Raw genomic sequence first — 25,657 nt, 5'->3', positions numbered from 1 at the left:
AAGATGTCATGGCACTACTTTGAAGAAAAGCAGGGGGGGGGGGAGTTCTCCCCCGATGTCCTGGGGCCAATATTTATCAACATCACAAAAAAAACCCAGATTATCTGGTCACTATCACATTGCTGTTTGTGGGAGCTTGCTGTGCGCAAATTGCCTGCTGCGTTTCCCCACATTACAACAGTGACTACACTTCAAAAGTACTTCACTGGCTGTAAAGCGCTTTGAGACGTCCAGTGAACGTGGAAGGCATTTTAGAAATGCAAGTCTCACTTTCTTTTTATTGAACTGTTTGTGTTGATGTTGGTTTACATTGTGGTTTTCGTGCCATTTAGTTTTACACTCGAGGTATCTGTCGGTGTATTACTGCCGGTGTTTCATGTTGCTTTGTCTTTCATGTCAATGCTCTCGTCTAGCTTGTCGTCTGTCGCATTCCAACTTTCTGTACCCACTAATCCACGTGGGTGCACATTCCTCTTTCCTTCAATTTGACATAGCAGCATATCTCTTTTTGATACGTTAATTGTTCTAATAAGTGTCAGCTGTGGCTCAGTGGACAGCGCTCTCGCCTCGTTGAGTCGGAAGATTGTGGGTTCAAGCCCCACTCCAGGGGCTTGAGCACAAAAATCTCGGCTGTGTTTTGGATGAGACGTTAAGCCGAGGCCCCGTCTGCCCTCTCAGTTGGACGTAAAAGATCCCATGGCACTATTTCAAAGAAGAGCAGGGGAGTTCTCCCAGGTGTCCTGGCCAATATTTATCCCTCAATCAACATCATGAAAAAACAGACGATCTGGTAATTACCACATTGCTGTTTGTGGGAGCTTGCTGTGCTCATTACAAACAGAGACTACACTTCAAAATTGCTTCATTGGGTGTAAACCGCTTTGAGACGTCCGATGATCGTGAAAGGCGCTATATATATATAAATGCAAGTCTTTTATTTGAGATATCTGTCGGTGTATTGTTGCACTCTCATTGTCGTCACCTGTCCCATGTTGCTTTGTTTATCATTCCCACGCACTCGTTGAGCTAGCTGTTTGTGGCCGGATCACATTCCCACTTTCTGTACCCACTAATCCATGTGGTGTCACATTTCTCTTTCTTTCAGCTTGGCAATGTAGCATATCAGAAATCGTTCCACAAAAAGTAATGAAACAAAGAAGTTGTGTTCTTAGTTGTAAGTTTGCAATGAGGACGGACTTGCTGCATCCGCCCCTGAGCGTGCTTCCCCACACACACACCCAGGGAACGATTCCACACACACAATCAGGGTTGAGGTTTGTGTTGTGTGTCCCGGGAGTGTGAGTGTAAGGTGCACCCCTGACTTTGAAGCCAAACAGTGAGAGATGGCTTGTACTGATGCGTTAGATGCAACCCCTGGTTTTACAGGTCAAACAAATGTGGCTTATTCATCGAATTTTAACCGATAACGGGTTATGGGGAGCGAGCAGGGAAGTGGAGCTGAGTCCATGATCAGATCAGCCATGATCGTATTAAATGGCGAAGCAGGCTCGAGGGGCCGTATGGCCTACTCCTGCTCCTATTTCTTACATTCTTATTAAATTTTAGAAATTAACTTTGTTCCCCAGACTCGAGTCAGGTTGATTTGTAGCCTGAGAGCTTCATATTGTAAACTAGAGGTGATCCAAAACTCTGCTGCTCGTGTCCTAACCCACACCGAGTCCCGTTCACCCATCACCCCTGTGCTCGCTGACCTACATTGGCTCATGGTTAAGCAACCCCTCAATTTCAAAATTCTCATCCTTGTTTACAAATCCCTCCATGGCCTCGCCCCCTCCCTATCTCTGTAATCTCCTCCAGCCCCACAACCCCCCGAGATCTCTGTGTCCTTTAATTCTGCCCTCTTGAGCATCCCTGATTATAATCGCTCCACCATTGGTGGCTGTGCCTTCTGTTGCCTGGGCCCCAAGCTCTGGAACTCCCTGCCAAACCTAATATCATTTGAGGTTGGTGGGAACGCTGTTTTTTAAATCTATATATATTTAACATAAGAAATAGGAGCAGGAGTCGACCATCTGGCCCCTCGAGCCTGCTCCGCCATTTAATATGATCATGGCTGATCTGATCTTGGCCTCAACTCCACTTCCCTGCCCGCTCCCCATAACCCTTGACTCCCCTGTAGTTCAAGAATTAGCCTTGAATATATTCAATGACCCAGCCTCCTCAGCTCTCTGGGGCAGAGAATTCCAAAGATTCACGACTCACTGAGAGAAGAAATTCCTCCTCATTTCCGTTTTGAATGGGCGACCCCTTATTCTGAAACTATGCCCCCTAGTTCCAGATTCCCTCACGAGGGGAAGCATCCTCTCTGCATTTACCCTGTCAAGCCTCCTCAGAATCTTATATGTTTCAATAAGATCACCTCTTATTCTTCTAAACTCCAATGAGTACAGGCCCAACCCACTCAACCTTTCCTCATAAGACCACCCCATCATCCCGGGAATCAACCTAGTGAACCTTCTCTGAACAGCCTCCAATGCAAGTATATCCTTCCTTAAATACGGAGACCAAAACTGCACGCAGTACTCCAGGTGTGGCCTCACCAATACCCTGTACAGTTGTAGCAGGACTTCTCTGCTTTTATACTCTATCCCCCTTGCAATAAAGGCCAACATTCCATTTGCCTTCCTGATCACTTGCTGTACCTGCATACTAACTTTTTGTGTTTCATGCACAAGGACCCCCAGGTCCCTCTGTACCGCAGCATTTTATAATTTCTCTCCATTTAAATAATAAGTTGCATTTTTATTCTTCCTGCCAAAGTGGATAACCTCACATTTTCTCACATTAGACTGCATCTGCCAAATGTTTGCCCACTCACTTAGCCTGTCTATATCCCTTTGCAGATTGTTTATGTCCTCCTCACAGTTGCTTTCCCACCTATAAGAACATAAGAAATAGGAGCTGGAAAAGGCCATACGGCCCCTCGAGCCTGCTCTGACATTTAATATGATCATGGCTGATCTGATCATGGATTCAGGTCCACTTCCCCGCCTGCTCCCCATAACCCCTTATTCCGTTATTTACTCCTTGGAGTTCAGAAGAATGAGAGGTGATCTTATCGAAACGTATAAGATTATGAGGAGGCTCGACAAGGTGGATGCAGAGAGGATATTTCCACTCATAGAGGAAACTAAAACTAGGGGACATGGTCTCAGAATAAGGGGCCACCCATTTAAAACTGAGATGAGGAGAAATTTCTTCTCTTAGAAGGTTGTAAATCTGTGGAATTCTCTGCCCCAAAGAGCTGTGGAGGCTGGGTCTTTGAATATATTTAAGGTGGAGATAGACAGATTCTTAAGCGATAAGGGAGTAAAGGGTTATGGGGAGCGGGCGGGGAAGTGGAACTGAGCCCATGATCAGATCAGCCATGATCTTATTGAATGGCGGAGCAGGCTCGATGAGCCGAATGGCAGACTCCTGCTCCTATTATGTTCTTATGTAATCACGCTACACATTACCAGTTCATCCACCAGGCTCACAATCACCTGCCTCATTGTGGATCCCCCGAACCCAACTGGCTGGGGTTTTATTGAGTCTTGGGAACATCACATGATTGGCTAAGCCACTCACAGCGCAACTACACTACAACTCTTTTTGGACGCAACGACACTACAAACCTGTGAACATACTCACAGGTGCATATATTACAAAATCCAAAATGCATTTTATGGTGATCTCTGCTTGCAATTGTTTTTTGTGTGTGAACTTCGAGAAAGGGTGATAGTGAAATCATGGACGAGCTCAGCGAACCCCCCTGAGCAGTTGATTTTTTTTTGTTACCAGTAGGTTAAAGCACTTTAAACTATTCCGCATAAATCACTCTGGTCTTCCAATGCCACCTATTTCTGTAGAATTGGAGTTCAAGTCTACATGGAGGTCCTTAAAAAAAACCTAAATCTGTGTTCCTGTCATAATGGAATAAGAACATAAGAAATAGGAGCAGGAGTCCGCTAAATGGCCCTTCGAGCCTGCTCCTCCATTCAATAAGATCATGGCTGATCTGATCATGGACTCAGCTCCACTTCCCAGCCGCTCCCCAAAATCCTTGACTCCCTTATCGTTCAAAAATCTGTCTATCTCCACCTTAAATATATTCAATGACCCAGCCTCCACGGCCCTCTGGGGCAGAGAATTCCACACATTTACAACCCTCCGAGAGAAGAAATTCCTCCTCAGCTCAGTTTTAAGTGGCCGACCACTTATTCTGAACTGACCCTAGTTCTAGATTCCCTCACGAGGGGAAACATCCTCTCTGCATCTACCCTGTCAAGCCCCCTCATCATCTAATATGTTTCAATAAGATCACCTCTCATTGTTCTAAACGCCAAGGAGTATAGGCCCAACCTGCTCAACCTTTCTTCATAAGACAACACCTTCTTCTCTGGAATCAACCAAGAGAACCTTCTCTGAACTGCGATAAATGCAAGTATATCCCTTCTTAAATATGGAGACCAAAATTGTACGCAGTACTCCAGGTGTGGCCTCACCAATACCCTATACAGTTGTAGCAGGACTTCTCTGCTTTTATACTCCATCCCCCTTGCAATAAAGGCCAACATTCCATTTGCTGTACTTGCATGATAACTTTTTGTGTTTCATGTACAAGGACCCCCAGATCCCTCTGTACCGCAGCATTTTGTAATTTCTCTCCATTTAGATAATAAGTTGCATTTTTATTCTTCCTACCAAAGTGGATAACCTCACATTTTCTCAAATTAGAAACATAGAAAATAGGTACAGGAGTAGGCCATTCGGCCCTTCGAGCCTGCACCATCATAAGATCATGGCTGATCATTCACCTCAGTGCCCCTTTCCTGCTTTCTCTCAATACCCCTTGATCTCTTTAGCCGTAAGGGCCATATCTAACTCCCTCTTGAATATATCCAATGAATTGGCATCAACAACTCTCTGCAGTCGGGAATTCCACGGGTTAACAACTCTCTGAGTGAAGAAGTTTTTCCTCATCTCAGTCCTAAATGGCTTACCCCTTATCCTTAGACAGTGTCCCCTGGTTCTGGACTTCCCCAACATTGGGAACATTCTTCCTGCATCTAACCTGTGCAGTCCTGTCATAATTTTATATGTTTCTATGAGATCCCCTCTCATCCTTCTAAACTCCAGTGAATAAAGGCCCAGTCGATCCAGTCTCTCCTCATATGTCAGTCCAGCCATCCCGGGAATCAGTCTGGTGAACCTTTGCTGCACTCCCTCAATAGCAAGAATGTCCTTCCTCAGATTAGGAGACCAAAACTGAACACAATATTCCAGGTGAGGCCTCACCAAGGCCCTGTACAACTGCAGTAAGACCTCCTTGCTCCTATACTCAATACCCTGTATAGTTGTAGCAGGACTTCTCTGCTTTTATACTCTATTCCCCCTTGCAATAAAGGCCAACATTCCATTTGCCTTCCTGATTACTTGCTGTACCTGCATGCTAACTTTTTGTGTTTCATGTACAAGGACTCCCAGATCCCTCTGACCCACAGCATTTTGTAATTTCTCTCCATTTAAATAATAAGTTGCATTTTTATTCTTCCTACACATTTTGCTGCATCTGCCAAATTTTTGCCCGCCCACTTAGTCTGTCTATATCCCTTTGCAGATTCTTTATGTCCTCCTCAAAACTTGCTTTCCCACGTATAAGAACATAAGAAATAGGTGCAAGAGTCGGCCATGCGACCCCACGAGACTACTCCGTCATTTAATAAGATCATGGCTGATCTGATCATGGACTCAGCTCCACTTCCCTGCCCGCTCCCCATAACCCCTTATTCCCTTATCAGTTAAGAAACTGTCTATTTCTGTCTCTGATCAGAGGTCACCTCACATTCTTCTAAACGCCAATGAGTACAGGCCCAACCTGCGCAACCTTTCTTCATAAGACAACCTCTTCTCTGGAATCAATCTGGTGAACCTTCTCTGAACTGTATCCAATGCAAGTGTATCCTTCCTTAAATAATGGTTATGGTCTGGCTCTGCCCATCACATTGCACGGTTACACGGCTCAGCGGTACCTGGGCACACTCCTCATCGGCACAAGTTAAAATGGAGGGGCATGATGATATAGTCTTGATCTGTAGATAGCTTCAGCTGCAGCAAAACTGGCAACTCGTCGACAGCGGTGTTCAAAACCATGAAGGGTTTAGATAGAGTTAATAAAGATAAACTTTCCAATGGCTGAAGGGTCAGGGACCAGAGGGCACAGGTTTAAGGTGATTGGCAAAAAAACCCGAACGACACGAGGAGAAACATTTTTAAGCAAGGAGTGATTAGGGTTTGGAATGCACTGCCTGATAGGGCGTTGGATACAGATTAGATAGCGGCCTTCAAAAGGGAATTGGATAAATACTTGAAAGAGAAACAATTGCAGGGATATGGGGGAAAGAGCGGGGGAGTGGGACTGACTGCACTGCCCTTCAAAAGAGCCGATGCAGACTCGATGGGCCGAATGGCCTCCTTCTGTCCTGTACTATTCTGTGATTCTAAGCTTTTGGTCACCTGCCCTAATATCTCCCTATGTGGCTCGGTGTCAAATTTTGTCTGCTTTACACACCTGGGAAGCGCCTTGGGACGTTTTACTACATTAAAGGTACTATAAGAACGTAAGAAAGCAGGAGTCGGCCATTCGGCTCCTCGAGCCTACCCCGCCATTTAATAAGATCATGGCTGATTTGATCTTAGCCTCAACCCCACTCTCCCGCCCGATCCCCATATCCCTTGATTTCCCGCGGCTCCACAGACGATATAAAGATAAGTTATTGTTGCTGGCACTAGCAGCAGCGACTGCCCGTCACCGTTAGTCCAAGCCCCCCCGCCCCCCGGAGACCCTAGGGCCCACCCCCTCGGGCCCAGGGCTCAGAGGCGGTATATGTGACCGGTGCCGGTGAGGGAGTTACTGTCAGGTTCCGATGCCTGGGCGTGTTGTGTTGGCCGCTATTTATGGCACGGAGGTGGCAGTGTGGGGGTGACCAGCCAGGATCTTTGAGTTCGGCCTTCCTCAGATTCACTCAGGGACGCCAATATTTGTGAAAACTTGTACTTCAGCATCTGGGAAACCAGTAAATATTTGAGTTTTGTAATAACCGGCACCGTGCAGCAGAATATTGATTCTGGGTGCTGGTGGAGAGGAACCTGTGAGACACATGACCATAGTCCAACAAACAAGATTTCAATCAGAACTCGTGCTGTTTGCCGGTGGAACATGACTTTGTTATGAGTAACTGCCAGAGTATTCTTAGGAGGGCTGAAATTTCACAGCTGAATTTCTCCTCGTGCAGATCCAGGAACAGCATCAAGCACTCCCAAATCACAGATTACACAGCTCCCTCTACACTGTCCCATCAAACACTTCCAGGGCAGGTACAGCACGGGGTTAGATACAGAGTAAAGCTCCCTCTACACTGTCCCATCAAACACTCCCAGGGCAGGTACAGCACGGGTTAGATACAGAGTAAAGCTCCCTTTACACTGTTCCATCAAACACTCCCAGGGCAGGTACAGGGGGTTAGATACAGAGTAAAGCTCCCTTTACACTGTCCCATCAAACACTCCCAGGGCAGGTACAGGACGGGGTTAGATGCAGAGTAACGCTCCCTCTACACTGTCCCATCAAACACTCCCAGGGCAGGTACAGCACGGGGTGCGATACAGAGTAAAGCTCCCTCTACACTGTCCCATCAAACACTCCTAGGGCAGGTACAGCACGGGGTAGGATACAGAGTAAAGCTCCCTCTACACTGTTCCATCAAACACTCCCAGGGCAGGTACAGGGGGTTAGATACAGAGTAAAGCTCCCTCTACACTGTTCCATCAAACACTCCCAGGGCAGGTACAGCACGGGGGTTAGATACAGAGTAAAGCTCCCTCTACACTGTCCCATCAAACACTCCCAGGGCAGGTACAGCACGGGGTTAGATACAGAGTAAAGCTCCTTTTACACTGTCCCATCAAACACTCCCAGGGCAGGTACAGGACGGGGTTAGATGCAGAGTAACGCTCCCTCTACACTGTCCCATCAAACACTCCCAGGGCAGGTACAGCATGGGGTGCGATACAGAGTAAAGCTCCCTCTACACTGTCCCATCAAACACTCCCAGGGCAGGTACAGCACGGGGTAGGATACAGAGTAAAGCTCCCTCTACACTGTCCCATCAAACACTCCCAGGGCAGGTACAGCATGGGGTTAGATACAGAGTAAAGCTCCCTCAACACTGTCCCATCAAACACTCCCAGGGCAGGTACAGGGGGTTAGATACAGAGTAAAGCTCCCTTTACACTGTCCCATCAAACACTCCCAGGGCAGGTACAGGATGGGGTTAGATGCAGAGTAACGCTCCCTCTACACTGTCCCATCAAACACTCCCAGGGCAGGTACAGCACGGGGTTAGATACAGAGTAAAGCTCCCTCTACACTGTCCCATCAAACACTCCCAGGGCAGGTACAGGGGGTTAGATACAGAGTAAAGCTCCCTCTACACTGTCCCATCACACACTCCCAGGGCAGGTACAGGGGGTTAGATACAGAGTAAAGCTCCCTCTACACTGTCCCATCAAACACTCCCAGGGCAGGTACAGGGGGTTAGATACAGAGTAAAGCTCCCTCTACACTGTCCCATCAAACACTCCCAGGGCAGGTACAGCACGGGGTTAGATACAGAGTAAAGCTCCCTCTACACTGTCCCATCAAACACTCCCAGGGCAGCTTGTGATATATGTGCCCTGGGAGTGGGGAGTATTGCATTGCTCGTCGCCCAGCTCCTCCACCGTGGGCAGTGAGCGTGCTCCGCGGGCCGGGGCTGGTTTCCGTGCTGTTGTTGCCGCTGGTAACGCCTGCCTTTCCTTAACCTCCTGCAGTGACTCGCTGCTGCTGCCGTTCCCGCGATCCGAAGATGCCTCCTGCAGTCGGAGGGCCGCAGGATTACCTCCCCCCGGATGGGGGGTGGGGCTGGGCCGTGGTGCTGGCGTCCTTCATCTCCATTGGCTTCTCCTACGCTTTCCCCAAAGCCATCACCGTCTTCTTCAAGGAAATCAAGGACATCTTCGATTCGACTGATAGTCAGGTGTCGTGGATCTCCTCAATAATGCTGGCAGTGATGTACGCTGGAGGTGAGGGGGCTTCGTGGGGAAACAGCCCGGGCACGCACTGTGAACTGGAGTTACTTGTCTCTATATAGAACCGGCTGGATTGCTGGCTTTGATGATTTCAGGGCGGTAATGGCGGCGGGGCGGTAAAGTTAGCGCCGGTGAACAGTTTGCGCCTCAGTCAGTAACATTGGGCAGCTGGGCCCTGAGTGTGGGGTGCAGCGCTAAGGGAGGCGTTCTACACTTCTCTCGGGGCGTTAGCATGGGAAGATCCCGAGCTAAAGAGCCGGACCAGGAGCGCTCCGAGAGATGGCTGGGGGGGGCAGGGGGGAACCCATAGAAACATTCCCAAAACTTTGCGCAATCCACCACATCACAACTCTGAAAAAACAATTGCAAGAATAAACAATCGCACTTACCTCAGGAGTCCATTCCTCACCTCTCCGCTGCCGGGATGGTGGGACCCTCCTGATTTCCCAGGTGGTCAGTGTGGGGCGCGCTGCGGGGCGGACGGGAGTCAAAACTCGCGCCGGTGTCGCAATCCAGGGGAGTTTCCCGCCTGGCGCAGCTCTTCCGGGCGGTGCTGCTCTGCACCGCTGCAAAATGGACCCGAGGATTGGTGCGGGGCGCTGGAGGCTGACCGCCCGCCCAGAACACCTCACCGCCACCATTGGGGTGAAAAACCGAGCGCAGAAAACCCGAAAATTCATCCCGTGCCGTTCACTACCTCAGGACGCCCCAAAGCGCTTTACACCCTGTAAAGTACTTATTTGTTTTGGTCACTGTTGTAATGTGGGAAACACGGCAGCCAATTTGCGCACAAAAAGTTCTCACAAACCGCAATGAGATAAATGACCTGATTATCACTTTTTTAGTGTTGATTGAGAGGTAAATATTTGCCCAGGACACCAGGGAGAACTGTCCCTTTGCTCTTCTATTGAATAGTGCCGTGGGATCTCTTACATCCACCTGAGAGGGCCTCGGTTTAACATCTCATCCAGAAAGTCAACACTTCCGACAGTGCAGCACTCCCTCAGCACTGCACTGGAAGTGTCAAGCTAAATTATAGAGCTCGAGTCTCTGGAGTGGGACGTGAACCCACGATCTTCTGACTCAGAGGCGAGAATGCTGCCCAGTGAGCCACAGCTGACAGCTGCGTGGGTCAACAAGAGGCAGATGCTTTGGACAATGAGAGCAAACAGATCAGCACTGAAGTCTAGACACGTGTGTAAACCACAGATTTGCATGTTTCCGGAAGGTAAAGTTAACTTCTGTTTTTTGCAACAGTTAGAATCATAGAATTGATCGTAGAGCACAGAAAGAGGCCATTCGGCCCATCGTGCCTGTGCCGGCTCTGTGAAAGAGCGATCCAATCAGTCCCACTCCCCCAGCTCTTTTCCCTTTTCAGTAATTTATCCAATTCCCCATTTGAAAGTTACTATTGAATCAGCTCCCACCGCCCTTTCAGGCAGCGCATTCCCGATCACAACAACTCGCTGCGTAATTTTTATTCCTAATGTCTCCCCTGGTTCTTTTGCCAATTAACTTCAATCTATGTCCTCTGGTTACTGACCTTCTTGCCACTGGAAACAGGTTCTCCTTATTTTCTCTGTCAAAACACCTTCATGATTTTGCACACATCTATTAAATCTCCCCTTAACCTTCGCTGCTATAAGGAGAACAATCCTAGCTTCTCCAGTCTCTCCACGTAGCTGAAGTCCCTCATCTCTGGAATCGTTGTCGGATTACATCGAATTTATGGTCCAACTGGTCCGTGCCGGTGTTTATGCTCCACATGAGCCTCCTCCCACCCGACTTCATCTCATCCCGTCAACATTTAGTGAATCTCCTCTGCCCCCTCTCTAAGGCCTTGACATTCTTCCTAAAGAGCGGTGTACAGGATTGGACACAAGACTCCAGCTGAGGCCCAGTCTGTGCTTTCTAAAGGCTTTAGCATAACTTCCTTGCTTTTATACTCGAAGGGAACCCCAGTACTCCGCAAAGCTGCCTGGCCCAGTTGGAGGCCTTGGCTTGATTTCAAGAAAGAAAGACTTGCATTTATATAGTGCCTTTCACAACCACCGGACGTCCCAAAGTGTTTTACAGCCAATGAAGTACTTTTTGGAATGTAGTCACTGTTATAATGTAGGAAACACGGCAGCCAATTTGCGCACAGCAATGTGATAATGACCCGATAATCTGTATTTTGATTGAGGGATAACTATTGGCCCCAGGACACCGGGGAGAATCCCCCTACATTTCTTCGAAATAGTGCCGTGGGATTTTTACATCCACTTGAGAGAGCAGACGGAGTCTCGAATTAATGTCTCATCTGAAAGACGGCACCTCCCACAGTACGGCGCTCCCTCAGTACTGCCCGTCCAACAGTGCTGCACTCCCTCAGTACTGCCCCTCCGACAGTGCAGCGCTCCCTCAGTTCTGTCCCTCCGACAGTGCGGCGCTCCCTCAGTACTGCCCCTCCGACAGTGCAGCACTCCCTTAGTACTGCCCCTCCGACAGCGCAGCGCTCCGTTAGTACTTCCCCTCTGACACTGCAGCAGAGGCTCCCTCAGTATTGCCCCTCCGACAGTGCGGCGCTCCCTCGGTACTGCCCCTCCCACAGTGCGGTGCTCCCTCAGTACTGCCCCTCCGACAGTGCTGCACTCCCTTAGTACCGCCCCTCCGACAGTGTGGTGCTCCCTCAGTACTTCCCCTCCGACAGTGCTGCACTTCCTTAGTACCGCCCCTCCGACAGTGCGGCGCTCCCTCAGTACCTGCACAGGAGGGTCAGCCTGGATTTTAGTGCTCAAGTCCCTGGAATGGGTCTTGAACCCACAATCTTCTGACTCAAGAGGTGAGTGAGCTGCCCACTGAGCCACGGCCATCAAGAGATTTGAGGAAGAGTGAAGCCTGCAGGTTCTGCACCAGGGGACAGGGTAAAGCAGTTCTCCCCCAAACCGTGAGGAGAGCCAGAGTGTGACGGAGCAGGCAACACGGTACAAATAAACTTCAACAACAAAGGAGACTAAGTGACAGCCCAAAGCTCCTGAGCTGCTGTATGCGATTCGAATTATTTCAAACTAATCCTGGATCGTGCCAGCCCTGGCTCCAGTCCAGACTCGAGCTGCTATCTTCCTGGTGAAGTGGGAGCGGGGGAAGGGTGACTGACCGGTCCACCGTCACACTTGGGCTTTCCGACAACTCTCGGCTTGCTGACTGGGTCTTCCAAAACACTCTCTGATTCCGTGTTCTTTAATCTTTAATTCTATTTGACGATGTTCCTTATTCCCATTTGCTGCAGGGGTTGTGTTTTTCAGTGACCCGCGGACTCCTGCCACTATTGTGGTTGGCGCTTGCCATTGCCTGTGAAAGTGCCGCAGTCCAAGCTCATTAGCACCAATCTTAGTCTCACACTCGGAGCCCCGTGCAAACACTGCTATCTGCACCACCCCCATCAGAGGCTCACTCAACTCCTTGTGAATACAAATGGCGATTCCTCCCCCCCTCCCCCCGCTCAGTGTGCGTGTGTATTGTGTACCTGCGTGCGTGTGTGTGCAAAGCAGATTCAATACTAACTTTCAAAAGGGAAATTGGATAAATACGTGAAAAGGAAAATTTTACAGGGCTGTGGGGAAAGAGCAGGGGGGAGTGGGACTGATTGGATCACTCTTTTAAAAGCCGGCACAGGCACGATGGGCCGAATGGCCTTCTCCTGTGCTGTGCCGTGCGATTCTATGATCACGCTATGTGGCTTGGTCCTCATCATCTCCTTGATCACCTCCCTCCTCCTGTGCTCTCAGTTGCCGTGCTGCATCTGCAGGAACGGAGAGCAGTATAATATCTTCATTACAACATCACAAACACTCTGCACACAAGATAGTTCTCCAGGAACTTGTGATGTTTTTATTGTATTTACATCAGCAGTTGCATTACCACAGTAGTCCACTAGGTGGAGTGGTAGTCCACTAGGTAGAGCTCTATATTACACTTCTCCCTCCTTAATGAAGAAGTAATCATAACCAAATAATCATCATACATAACCTGCATGGTTCTACACAACAAAAGATATGGACTTATTTTGCCATATTTACAAATCAAACTTAACCACTGGTTTTCTGTTTCGAAGAGGATACCTTCGCTCTCGAACAGAACTTTCCAAACTTGGTGTCGAACTTAGACTCACTCTAGGCTGAGCCTGAGGAGAATTTGTCTGCCTGACTCGGACTCAGACTTAAATTCTGACTTTCTCTTGGATTTGTTCCCAGTACATCTGATGTAGGATTTGCTACTGGTGCTTGACTTGCAACAAGACTGACTCATCAGAAATAATTGAATCATTCCAACAAGCTAAGGTTGGGTCAGCGTCACTCCCTTGGGGTCAGGGAGACACGAGAGGGGGCGGAGGGTTGTGGTGCTACACAGGGAGGCCAGGGGTACAGTGTAGGAGCTCAGTCAGTAACCTGACGCTGACCTCGCCATCTCGCATCGCAAGAACTGGGCATCGTGCCCAGGAGCTCCAGGGGCATCTCCTTGAAGGGGGTGAGGTACTCGATGTTGGGGGAGACCTCCTCCAGCATCTGCCGGGGAGGGCATTGTGCGTTAATTTGTCCTGCAGTGAGATAAAGGGACAAAGATGTAATATAGCGCTCCACCTAGTGGACTACTGTGGCAATACAACTGTTGCTGTAAATACAGGTGCAGTGTCCAAAATCCGGAGTTCCGGAATCCAGACTGATTGGTGACAGGGTCGTCCGGAATCCGTAAAATGTTCCGGAATCCGGACCCACCAACCCTGCCTCGCCACTGCTGCCCTTGCCTTGGGTCTCCTCGCCAGCCTGCCCGAACACCTCCTCCGTGATGGGACCCCGCCCTACGACCTCATTGACGGGGCCGGCGGCCCGAACAGCTCTTCGCGAGCACCCCCCCTCAACCCCCCTTTCTGACGTTCCGAAACCTAGAAATACCTGAACCTGGGCTTGGATTTTTCCGGATTTGTGACGTCAGAAAGACGATCCAAAGTCCGGAAAAATGCAGAATCAGGAACGGCCTCGGTCCTGAGGGTTCCAGATTTGGACGCTGCACCTGTACAATAAAAGTCACCCAATGTACTGGAACCATCTTATAAAGTGTTTGTTGGTGATGGTGTAAGAATATATCACAATAGGAGCAGGAGGAGGCCATTCAACCCCTCGAGCCTGTTCCACCATTCAATGAGATCGTGGCTGATTTGTATCTTAACTCTGTCCCGTAACCCTAAATACCCTTGCCCAACAAAAATCGATCCATCTCAGTTTTGAAATTTTCAATTGACCCTCCTGGCCTCAACAGCTTTTTGAGGGAGAGAATTCCAGATTCCCACTGCCCTTTGTGTGAAGAAGTGCTTCCTGACATCACCCCTGAACGGCCTGGCTCTAATTTTAAGGTTATGCCCCTTGTTCTGGACTCCCCCCCCACCAGAGGGGAACCGTTTCTCTCTTTTACCCTGTCAACCCCTTTAATCATCTTAAACATCTCGATTACATCACCCCTTATTAATCTTCTAAACCCGAGGGAATACAAGCCTAGTTTGTGCAACCTGTCCTCCTAATTTAACCCTTTTAGCCCCTGTGGGTGAGGCTGGCAGTTGAAGAATGTGTGCCAAGGGGTGTGGGAGAGCTGTGGAGCTATGAGGCTGTTAAAGAAAGACTTGCATTTATATAGCACCTTTCACAACCTCAGGACGCCCCAAAGCGCTTTTCAGCCAATGAAGTACATTTTGGAGTGTAGTCACTGCTGTGATGCAGCAGCCAATTTGCGCACAGCAAGCTCCCACAAACAGCAATGTGATAGTTATCAGTGATGTTGATTGAGGGATAAATATTGGTCAAGACACCGGGAAGAACTCCCCCTGCTCTTCTTCGAAATAGTGCCGTGGGATCTTTTACATCCACCTGAGGTGTCCTGAGGCCAGTATTTATTCCTCAATCAACATCACTGAAACAGATTATCTGGTCATTATCACATTGCTGTGTGTGGGAGCTTGCTGTACGCAAATTGGCTGCCGCGTTTCCTACATTACAACAGTGACTACACTCCAAAAGTACTTCATTTACTGTAAAGTGCTTTGGAACATCCTAAGATAGTGAAAGGTGCTATATAAATGCAAGTCTTTCTTTAATAATTCTGTCCAAGTGTAACAAAAAGATTGCTATGACAAGCAGTGAAGTTATTAATTGACAACAGCGGCATTACTGGTTTTGAAGGAATTCTCGGGCCAGGAATGGGTGTTGTGGAGTATCTGAGTTAACGGGCTTGTTTTGCATCGGGTCAGAATAACACACTGTTCCGCAGACTGTTTCAGATTCTTTCATAACTTCGAACCAAACTGCGTCACTCGCCACTAACTGAATCACAGCTGGTGCTCGAGGGGTTGGCATCAGTGAGCTAAAATACCTGAGATGTACCGGCAGCTGGTCAACATGACATAGATCCGTTATACTGCAGACACGGATACACGCACACTCTCACATTCACTCACTCGCTCACTCACTCTCTCTCTCGCGTACTCACTCACTCTCTCGCACACACTCTCTCGCGCACACATTCTCTCTCTCGCGCACACATTCTCTCTCTCGCGCACACATTCTCTCTCTCTCGCGCACGCACTCTCTCGCGCACACATGCACTCTCTCGCGCACACACTCACTCTCTCGCGCGCGCGCACACACTCTCGCGTACTCACTCACTCTCTTGCACACACTCTCTCTCTCTCTCTTGCACACACTCACTCTCGCACACACTTGCTCACTCACACTCCTACCGGACACGGACTCCCCTCCCGCCCCCCCACACACATGCGTGCTCTATGCGCAATCGTTTCTGTGCTTTCTCCACATCGTCCTGTCCTGTCGAATGGTTCCCACCCCTTAAACATTCAGCATTCTGATTCAACAACACGAGACATAATGCGTTGCCTCGTGACCCCGTCACATGAACCCAGCGTGACCCTGCTGAGGAGCGCATCAAGGCAGTGCGGGGGCGGGAGTCAGTGACATTTAACATGATAGGGTTAATGTCATTGATGACCCAAGATAAGGAACGATTTTGCACAAACTGATGGGAGGTCGGACGGGGCAAGGCCTCGACAGGCCGTGTTTCAACATTGCCCTGATTGTGTGATAGGACTGTGACGCAGGCTGGAAAAAACTGGATTTACTCGACGGGAGCAAGGCTCCAGTTACTTTATGCATTCACACACACGCACGCTGCTGCCCTGCAGGGCTGTAATCGGGGGAAGGGAGGGATTGCTCTCTGCATCTACACTGATCAAAATTTACATGGCTTCAGATGCTGAATTAAAGTTAGAACTTGCATTTATATAGCGCCTTTCACAGCCTCAGGACTTCCCAAAGCGCTTTACAGCCAATGGAGCACTTTTGAAGTGGAGTCACTGTGGTCATCATCATCCTAGGCAGTCCCTCGGAATCGAGGAAGACTTGCTGCCACTCTAAAAGTGAGTTCTCAGGTGACTGAACAGTCCAATACGGGAATTACAGTCTCTGCCACAGGGGGGACAGACAGTGGTTGAAGGAAAGGGTGGGTGGGGAGTCTGGTTTGCCGCACGCTCCTTCCACTTGTTTTTTTTCTGAATGCTCTCAGCGACGAGACTCGAGGTGCTCAGCGCCCTCCCGGATGCATTTCCTCCACTTAGGGCGGTCTTTGGCCAGGGACTCCCAGGTGTCGGTGGGGATGTTGCACTTTATCAAGTTGTAATCGTAGAAGGGCCACCACACTTCAGGAGTGTTGTGAAGGCCTTGGAAAGGGGGGCAGAGGGGGGTTTACCAGGGATGAGGTGAGGTTGGAAAAGTCAGAAAAGTCTCCTTGGAACTTCGAAGGTTATGAGGTGACCTAATAGAGGTTTTCAAGATAATGCGGGGCATTGATAGATTAGATAGAGAACAAGTATTCTGTGTGGTGAGTGGGTCAACAACCAGAGGTCAGAGATTCAAAATCAATGAAAAAAGATGTAGAGGGGAGCTGAGAAATTCTTTCCCTCAGTTGTCGGGATCTGGAACGCTCTACCTAAAAAGATGACGGACGCTGAATCCATCCATCATTTTAAAGGGGAGTTGGACAGGTACCCGAGAGTGAGGAGCTTACAGGGTTACGGCCAGAAAGTGGGGGTGTGCGACTAAACATGACAGCTCTTTCACAGAGCCGGCACAGGCATGGGGAAGCTGTAAGTTTCTATGATACACCACAGAAGGAGACCATTCGGCCCATCACAGGGCTGTGTGAAAGAGCGATCCAATCAATTCCACTCCCCCCTGCTCTTTCCTCCGTAGCCCTGTGAATTTTGTCCCCTCAAGTATTTATCTGCTTCCTGTCTGAAAGTTACTATTGAATCTGCTCCCACCGCCCTTTCAGGCAGCGCGTTCCCGATCACAACAACTCGCTGTGAAAAAATATTCTGGTTCTTTTGCCGATTATCTTCAATCTGTGTCCCTCTAGTTACCGATCCTCCTTATCTTCTCCTTATTTACTCTTTATCAAAACGCATCATGATTTTGAACAGCTCTATCCAAGAGCTCCAAGGAGAACGACCACAGCTTCTCCAGTCTCTCCACGTAACTGAAGTCTTTCACCCCTGGCACCATTCCAGTAAATCACCCCTGCACCCTCTCTCAGGCCTTGATATCCTTCCTAAAGTGCAGTGCCCAGAATTGGACACATACTTGCTTCTGTACTCTATGCCTTATTTTATAAAACCAAGGATCCCATATGCTTTTTTTTAACGGTCTTCTCAACTTGCCCTGCCACCGACAAAGACTTGTGTACAGACACCCCCAGGTCTCTCTGTTCCTGCACCCCCTGTAAAATTGCACCATTTATTTGAGACTGCCCAAATACGATAGACAATTTACACACAGCAAGCTCCCACAAACAGAGTGAGATAAACGACAAGGTATTCTGTTTTATTGGTGGAGGCTGAGGGATAAATATTGCATCAGGACACTGGGGAGAACTCCCCTACTATTCTGTAAATAGTATTGTGGATCGTTTATGTCCACCTGAGAGAGCCTTGGTTTAACATCCCATCCAAAAGACGGACCCTCCGACAGTACAGTGCTCCCTCAGTACCGCCCTCCGACAGTGCAGCGCTCCCTCAGTACAGCCCCTCCGACAGTGCAGTGTTCCTCAGTACTGCCCCTCCGACAGTGCAGCACACCCTCAGTACTGACCCTCTGACAGTGCAGCGCTCCCTCAGTACTGCCCCTCCGACAGTGCGGTGCTCCCTCAGTACTGATCCTATGACAGTGCAGCGCTCCCTCAGTACTGCCCCTCCGACAGTGCGGTGCTCCCTCAGTACTGATCTTATGACATTGCAGCGCTCCCTCAGTACTGCCCCTCCGACAGTGCAGCGCTCCCTCAGTACTGCCCCTCCGACAGTGCGGCGCTCCCTCAGTACTAACCCTCCGACAATGCAGTGCTCCCTCAGTACTGCCCCTCCGACAGTGCGACACTCCCTCAGTACTGCCCCTCCGATAATGCAGCGCTCCCTCAGTATTGCCCTTCCGACAGTGCGGCGCTCCCTCAGTCCCGCCCCCCCGACAGTGCGGCGCTCCCTCAGTATTGATCCTCCGACAGTGCAACGCTCCCTCAGTACTAACCCTCCGACAATGCAGTGCTCCCTCAGTACTGCCCCTCCGACAGTGCGGCACTCCCTCAGTACTGGCCCTCTGACAGTGCTCCCTCAGTATTGCATTGGTGTGTCAGCCTGGATTATGGACTTCTGTCTCTGGAGCAGGATGTGAACACATGACGCTCTGAGTGAGAGTGCGACCCACTGAGTCGCGGCTGATAGGTTGGTAACCTGGCACAGATTGAGAATCAAAGCTTGGTGTCGCTAACTGAGCCACACTGCGGCAGGAACGACATTACCACTCTCATATTCAGCTGGTTGGCTCTGACACTTAGACCAAATACCATTGTTAAAAGATTGTCGACAAGCCTTATTTCCACTCTGTGACAAGTGGAAGCTAAGACCCAGAAGAACCGTTCTGCTTATTTACGGAAATGAAACGCCTGCAGCGCAGTCTGAACAGCAAATTGGAAACATTTGAAAATCTGCAGTGTTTGCAGCTTTGGCAAAGTTTCTGAGAATCCAGGTTCGCAGTGCCAGAAAACTAGAACTCTATGATGGGACAGTGTGGAGGGAGCTTTACTCTGTATCTAACCCCGTGCTGTACCTGCCCTGGGAGTGTTTGATGGGACAGTGTAGAGGGAGCTTTACTCTGTATCTAACCCATGCTGTACCTGCCCTGGGAGTGTTTGATGGGACAGTGTAGAGGGAGCTTTACTCTGTATCTAACCCCGTGCTGTACCTGCCCTGGGAGTGTTTGATGGGACAGTGTAGAGGGAGCTTTACTCTGTATCTAACCCCGTGCTGTACCTGCCCTGGGAATGTTTGATGGGACAGTGTAGAGGGAGCTTTACTCTGTATCAAACCCGTGCTGTACCTGCCCTGCGAGTGTTTGATGGGACAGTGTAGAGGGAGCTTTACTCTGTATCTAACCCCCTGTACCTGCCCTGCGAGTGTTTGATGGGACAGTGTAGAGGGAGCTTTACTCTGTATCAAACCCTGTGCTGTACCTGCCCTGGGAGTGTTTGATGGGACAGTGTAGAGGGAGCTTTACTCTGTATCAAACCCTGTGCTGTACCTGCCCTGGGAGTGTTTGATGGGACAGTGTAGAGGGAACTTCTACACCCTCGTCGTGAGGTTGGGGATGGCATCAAACAGGAAATTAGGGATGCGTGCAATAAAAGTACAGCAGTTATCATGGGTGACTTTAATCTACATATTGATTGGGCTAACTAAACTGGTAGCAATACTGTGGAGGAGGATTTCCTGGAGTGTATAAGGGATGGTTTTCCAGACCAATATGTCAAGGAACCAACTAGAGAGTAGGCCATCCTAGACTGGGTCTTGTGTAATGAGCAATCTTGTCGTGCGAGGCCTCATGGGGAAGTGACCATAATATGGTAGCATTCTTCATTAAGGTGGAGAGTGACACAGTTAATTCAGAGACTAGAGTCCTGAACTTAAAGAAAGGTAACTTCGATGGTATGAGATATGAGTTGGCTAGGATAGACTGGCGAATGATACTTAAAGAATTGACGGTGGATAGGCAATGGCAGACATTTAAAGATCACATGGATGAACTACAACAATTGTACATCCCTGTCTGTCGTAAAAATAAAATGGGGAAGGTGGCTCAACCGTGGCTAACAAGGGAAATTAGAGATAGTGTTAAATCCAAGGAAGAGGCATATAAATTGGCCAGAAAAAGCAGCAAACCTGAGGACTGGGAGAAATTTAGAATTCAGCAGAGGAGGACAAATGGTTTAATTAGGAGGGGGAAAATAGAGTATGAGAGTAAGCTTGCAGGGAACATAAAAACTGACTGCAAAAGCTTCTATAGATATGTGAAGAGAAAAAGATTAGTCAAGACTAATGTAGGTCCCTTGCAGTCAGAATCAGGTGAATTCATAATGGGGAACAAGGAAATGGCAGACCAATTGATCAAATGCTTTGGTTCTGCCTTCAATAAGGAAGACACGAATAACCTCCCGAATATACTAGGGGACCGAGGGTCTGGCGAGAAGGAGGAACTGAGGGAAATCCTTATTGTCAGGAAATGCTGTTAGGGAAATTGATGGGATTGAAGGCCGATAAATACCCGGGGCCTGATAGTCTGCATCCCAGAGTACTTAAGGAAGTGGCCCTAGAAATAGTGGATGCATTGGTGGTCATTTACCAACATTCCATGGACTCTGGATCAGTTCCTATGGATTGGAGGGTAGAGAAAACAGGGAATTATAGACCGATTAGCCTGACATCGGTAGTGGGGAAAATGCTGGAATCAATTATTAAAGATGAAATAGCAGCACATTTGACAGGGTCGGTCCAAGTCAGCATGGATTTATAAACGGGAAATCATGCTTGACAAATCTTCGAGAATTTTTTGTGGGTGTAACTAGTAGAGTGGATAAGGGAGAACCAGTGGATGTGGTATATTTGGACTTTCAAAAGGCTTTTGACAAGGCCCCACACAAGAGATTAGTGTGCAAAATTAAGGCACATGGGATTGGGGGTAATGTATTGACGTGGATAGAGAACTGGTTGGCAGACAGGAAGCAAAGAGTGGGAATAAACGGGTCCTTTTCAGAATGGCAGGCAGTGACTAGTGGGGTACCCCAGCTATTTACAATATATATTAATGATTTAGACGAAGGAATTGAATGTAATATCTCCAAGTTTGCAGATGATACTTAGCTGGGTGGCAGTGTGAGCTGTGAGGAGGAAGCTAAGAGGCTGCAGGGTGACTTGGACAGGTTAGGTGAGTGGGCAAATGCATGGCAGATGCAGTATAATGTGGATAAGTGTGAGGTTATCCACTTTGGTGGCAAAAACAGGAAGGCAGATTATTATCAGAATGGTGACAGATTAGTAAAAGGGGAGGTGCAATGAGACCTGGTATCATGGTACATCAGTCATTGAAAATAGGCATGCAGATACAGCATGCAGTAAAGAAAGCAAATGGCATGTTGGCCTTCATAGCGAGAGGATTTGAGTATAGGAGCAGGGAGGTCTTGCTGCAGTTGTACAGGGCCTTGTTGAGACCACACCTTGAGTATTGTGTACAGTTTTGGTCTCCTAAACTGAGGAAGGACATTCTTGCTATTGAGGGAGTGCAGCGAAGGTTCACCAGACTGATTCCCGGGATGGCAGGACTGACATATGAAGAAAGACGGGTTCGACTAGGCTTATATTCACTGGAATTTAGAAGAATGAGAGTGGATCTCATAGAAGCATATAAAATTCTGACGGGATTGGACAGGTTAGATGCAGGAAGAATGTTCCCAATGTTGGGGAAGTCCAGAACCAGAGGTCACAGTCTAAGGATAAGGGGTAAACCGTATAGGACCGAGATGAGGAGAAACTTTTTCACCCAGAGAATTGTGAACCTATGGAATTCTCTACCACAGAAAGTTGTTGAGGCCAGTTCATTAGATATATTCAAAAGGAAGTTAGATGTGGCCCTTACGGCTAAATGGATCGGCGGGTATGGAGAGAAAGCAGGAGTGGGGTACTGAAGTTGCATGATCAACCATGATCATATGTATCTAACATGTGCTGTACCAGCCCTGGGAGTATTTGATGGGACAGTGTAGAGGGAGCTTTACTCTGTATCTAACCCCCTGTACCTGCCCTGGGAGTATTTGATGGGACAGTGTAGAGGGAGCTTTACTCTGTATCTAACCCCCTGCACCTGCCCTGGGAGTGTTTGATGGGATAGTGTAGAGGGAGCTTTACTCTGTATCTAACCCCCTGCACCTGCCCTGGGAGTGTTTGATGGGACAGTGTAGAGGGAGCTTTACTCTGTATCTAACCCGTGCTGCACCTGCCCTGGGAGTGAGTGATGGGGCGCTCCCTCAGCACTGCACTGGGAGTGTCAGCCTAGATTTTTGTGCTCAAGTGCGACTTGAACCCACAGCCTTCTGACTCAGAGTTGAGAGTGCTACCCACTGAGCCACAGCTGACACACACAAGGGGAGGTTTAGGGAGGGAATTCCAGTTGATATGAATTTGTCCTGTGTTTCTGTGCGGTGTGACCAGTGGTGTATAGAGGCAAGGCCTTGCAACAGAAGCTGGGCTGGGTACCAGCGCTGTCTCATCACCCCACCATGACTACACAGCTCAGCCTCCAAGCCCCATATAAGGACCTTCCGTTGCCTCACCCCAGTGTCCTTGGTTGCACATTTATTGTGCCACCAGTGACCTTGTGTAGAGTCAAATTGTGTCAGCTGTGGCTCAATGAGCAGCACCCTCGCCTCTGAGTCAGAAAGTTATGGGTTCAAGTCCCACTCCAGGGACCTGAGCACAAAATCTAGCTTATGCTACAGTGCATTACTGAGGGAGCGTCACACTGTCAGAGGGGGCAGTACTGAGGGAGCGCTGCACCGTTGGAGGGGCAGTATTGAGGGAGCGCTGCACTGTTGGAGGGGCAGTACTGAGGCAGCGCCACACTGTTGGAGGGGCAGTACTGAGGGAGCGCTGCACTGTTGGAGGGGCAGTACTGAGGCAGCGCCGCACTGTTGGAGGGGCAGTACTGAGGGAGTGCTGCACTGTCGGAGGGGCATTACTGAGGGTGTGCTGCACTGTCGGAGGGGCAGTACTGAGGGAGTGCTGCACTGTCGGAGGTACCGTTCTTCACATGAGACATCAAAAAAGTCTTAATTGAAGCAACTTTTTATGGAAAAACAAGACCAAATGTTTTGGGTGGAGTGGAGTGACTCAACACCAGGCCTTATCACAGGGTTAGTGGGGACTAGAGGTCAGGGAAAGAAATAAAAAATAAAAGACTTGCATTTATATAGCACCTTTAGTGACCTCAGGATATCCCAAAATGCTTTACAGCCAATGAAGTACTTTTGAAATGTAGTCACTGTTGTAATGTGGAAATACTGCAGCCAATTTGCGCACAGCAAGCTCCCACAAACAGCGATGTGATAATGACCAGATAATCTGTTTCAGTGATGTTAATTGAGGGATAAATATTGGCCACAGGACACGGGGGATAACTCCCCTGCCCTTCTTCGAAATAGAGCCATGGGATCTTTTACGTCAATCTGAGAGGACAGACTGGGCCTCGGTTTAACATCTCATCCAGAAGACGGCACCAATGACAGTGCAGCACTCCCTCATTACTGGCCCTCCGACAGATCAGCACTCCCTCAGTCTTGCCCCTCCGACAGTGCAGCGCTCCCTCAACACTGCCCCACCGACAGTGCGGCACTTCCTCAGAACTGCCCCTCCGACCGTGCAGCACTCCCTCAGTACTGACCTTCCGACAGTGCAGTGCTCCCTCAGTACTGCCCCTCCGACCGTGCAAACACTCCCTCAGTACTGACCTTCCGACAGTGCACTGCTCCCTCAGTACTGACCTTCCGACAGTGCAGTGCTCCCTCAGTACTGCCCCTCCGACAGTGCAGTACTCCCTCAGTCCTGCCCCTCCGACATTGCGGCATTCCCTCAGTGCTGCCCCTCCGACAATGCAGCACTACCTCAGCACTGCCCCTCTCACAGTGCAGCACTCCCTCAGTACTGGCACTGGAGTGTCAGCCTAGATTTTGTGCTCAAGTCCCTGGAGTGGGACTTGAACCCACAGCCTTCTGACTCGAGGTGAGAGAGCTGCCCACTGAGCCACAGCAGACACAGCCACACCTGTTGCCTGAGATTTGAGGTATGCTACTGTATCGAAGCCCGAATAGAGGGAGTGTGAGATTACCAGATGACTCAGAGCCGGTCGATCCCTGTGAATGCGAGGGCCTCTTGTTTGCAGAAATGTTTTTCGCCAGCTCATTTCCTGCTGCGTCTGGGAGCGCAGGTTTTGGCAGAGACTGCACACAGCATCTGCCTCAATGGTAAGACAGTGAGTGGGAACACTGCCCTGACATCTGCAGATACACACAAAGATGGCTGGCTTCAGGCACTGGTTGTTCTGGCAATAGTCTTTCCGCATATAATTATTGCCCTGGTTGATGCTCGGGAGCTGGTTCGGACTTGGCTGTCCCGGCTGGCTGCTGGACCAAGTTTGGGCTGGATATGAGCAGGGGATTTTGGCATGGAATCACTTAGCAGGAACTGAAAGATGAAGCAGTTGGTTGGAGCAGGGAGCAGGCTGCAATAGTGAAACTCTCGCTCCTGCCTGACTCTGTCTTCAAAACACAGACTTCAGTAAATGGTCCATGACGTCAGCAGTGGCTCAGTGGGCAGCACTCCCGCCTCTTGAGGTAGAAGGTTGTGGGTTCGAGTCCGCACTCCAGAGACTTGAGCACAAACATCTAGGCTGACACTCCAGTGCAATACTGAGGGAGTGCTGCACTGTCGGAGGGGCAGTACTGAGGGAGTGCTGCACTGTCGGAGGAGCAGTACTGAGGGAGCGCTGCACTGTCGGAGGGGCAGTACTGAGGGAGAGCTTCAATGTCGGAGGGGCAGTACTGAGGGAGTGCTGCACTGTCGGAGGGGCAGTACTGAGGGAGCGCTGCACTGTCGGAGGGGCAGTACTGAGGGAGAGCTTCACTGTCGGAAGGGCAGTACTGAGGGAGCGCTGCACTGTCGGAGGTGCTGTCTTTTGGACGAGACGTTAAACCGAGGCCCCGTCTGTCCTCTCAGGTGGATGCAAAAGATCCCATAGCATTATTTTGAAGAGCAGGGGAGTTCTCCCCGGTGTCCTGGCCAATATTTATTTCTCGACCAACATCACTAAAACAGATGATCTGGTCATTATCACATTGCTGTGTGTGGGAGCTTGCTGTGCACAAATTTGCTGCAGCGTTTCCCACATTACAGCGGACACAGGGAGGTGCGAGTCCATGTGCTCGCTTTGTTAGGCCAGAGTGAACAGAGCATGCTCATACCAAACCATGTGACAAACCATGTGATAATACATTACCCTGCGTTCCCCCTTAAAATGATCCCACAGCACGATTTCCCCCCTCAAATCCAGCA

General features: G+C 49.3%; 1 protein-coding gene across 5 annotated transcripts in view; it reads left to right on the top strand.

Annotated features, from left to right (window-relative positions):
- LOC139228085 (monocarboxylate transporter 1-like) overlaps positions 1-25,657 on the top strand; it is a 50,962-nt gene that overhangs the window by 10,853 nt on the left and 14,452 nt on the right. For 4 of the 5 annotated variants that reach the window (XM_070859257.1, XM_070859259.1, XM_070859260.1 and 1 more), the window contains exon 2: positions 8,875-9,126. In XM_070859257.1, the coding sequence (XP_070715358.1) occupies positions 8,875-9,126 (252 nt within the window). Of the gene's footprint in view, positions 1-8,874; positions 9,127-10,047; positions 10,361-25,657 lie in introns of those variants that run through there. The other variant, XM_070859261.1, reaches the window with a different exon arrangement.

The sequence above is a fragment of the Pristiophorus japonicus genome, chromosome 17 (assembly GCF_044704955.1).
Source record: "Pristiophorus japonicus isolate sPriJap1 chromosome 17, sPriJap1.hap1, whole genome shotgun sequence".
NCBI classification, from domain to species: domain Eukaryota; kingdom Metazoa; phylum Chordata; class Chondrichthyes; family Pristiophoridae; genus Pristiophorus; species Pristiophorus japonicus.
The sequence above is the reverse complement of the archived record's forward strand: the minus strand, read 5'-3'. Positions and strand labels throughout refer to the sequence as shown.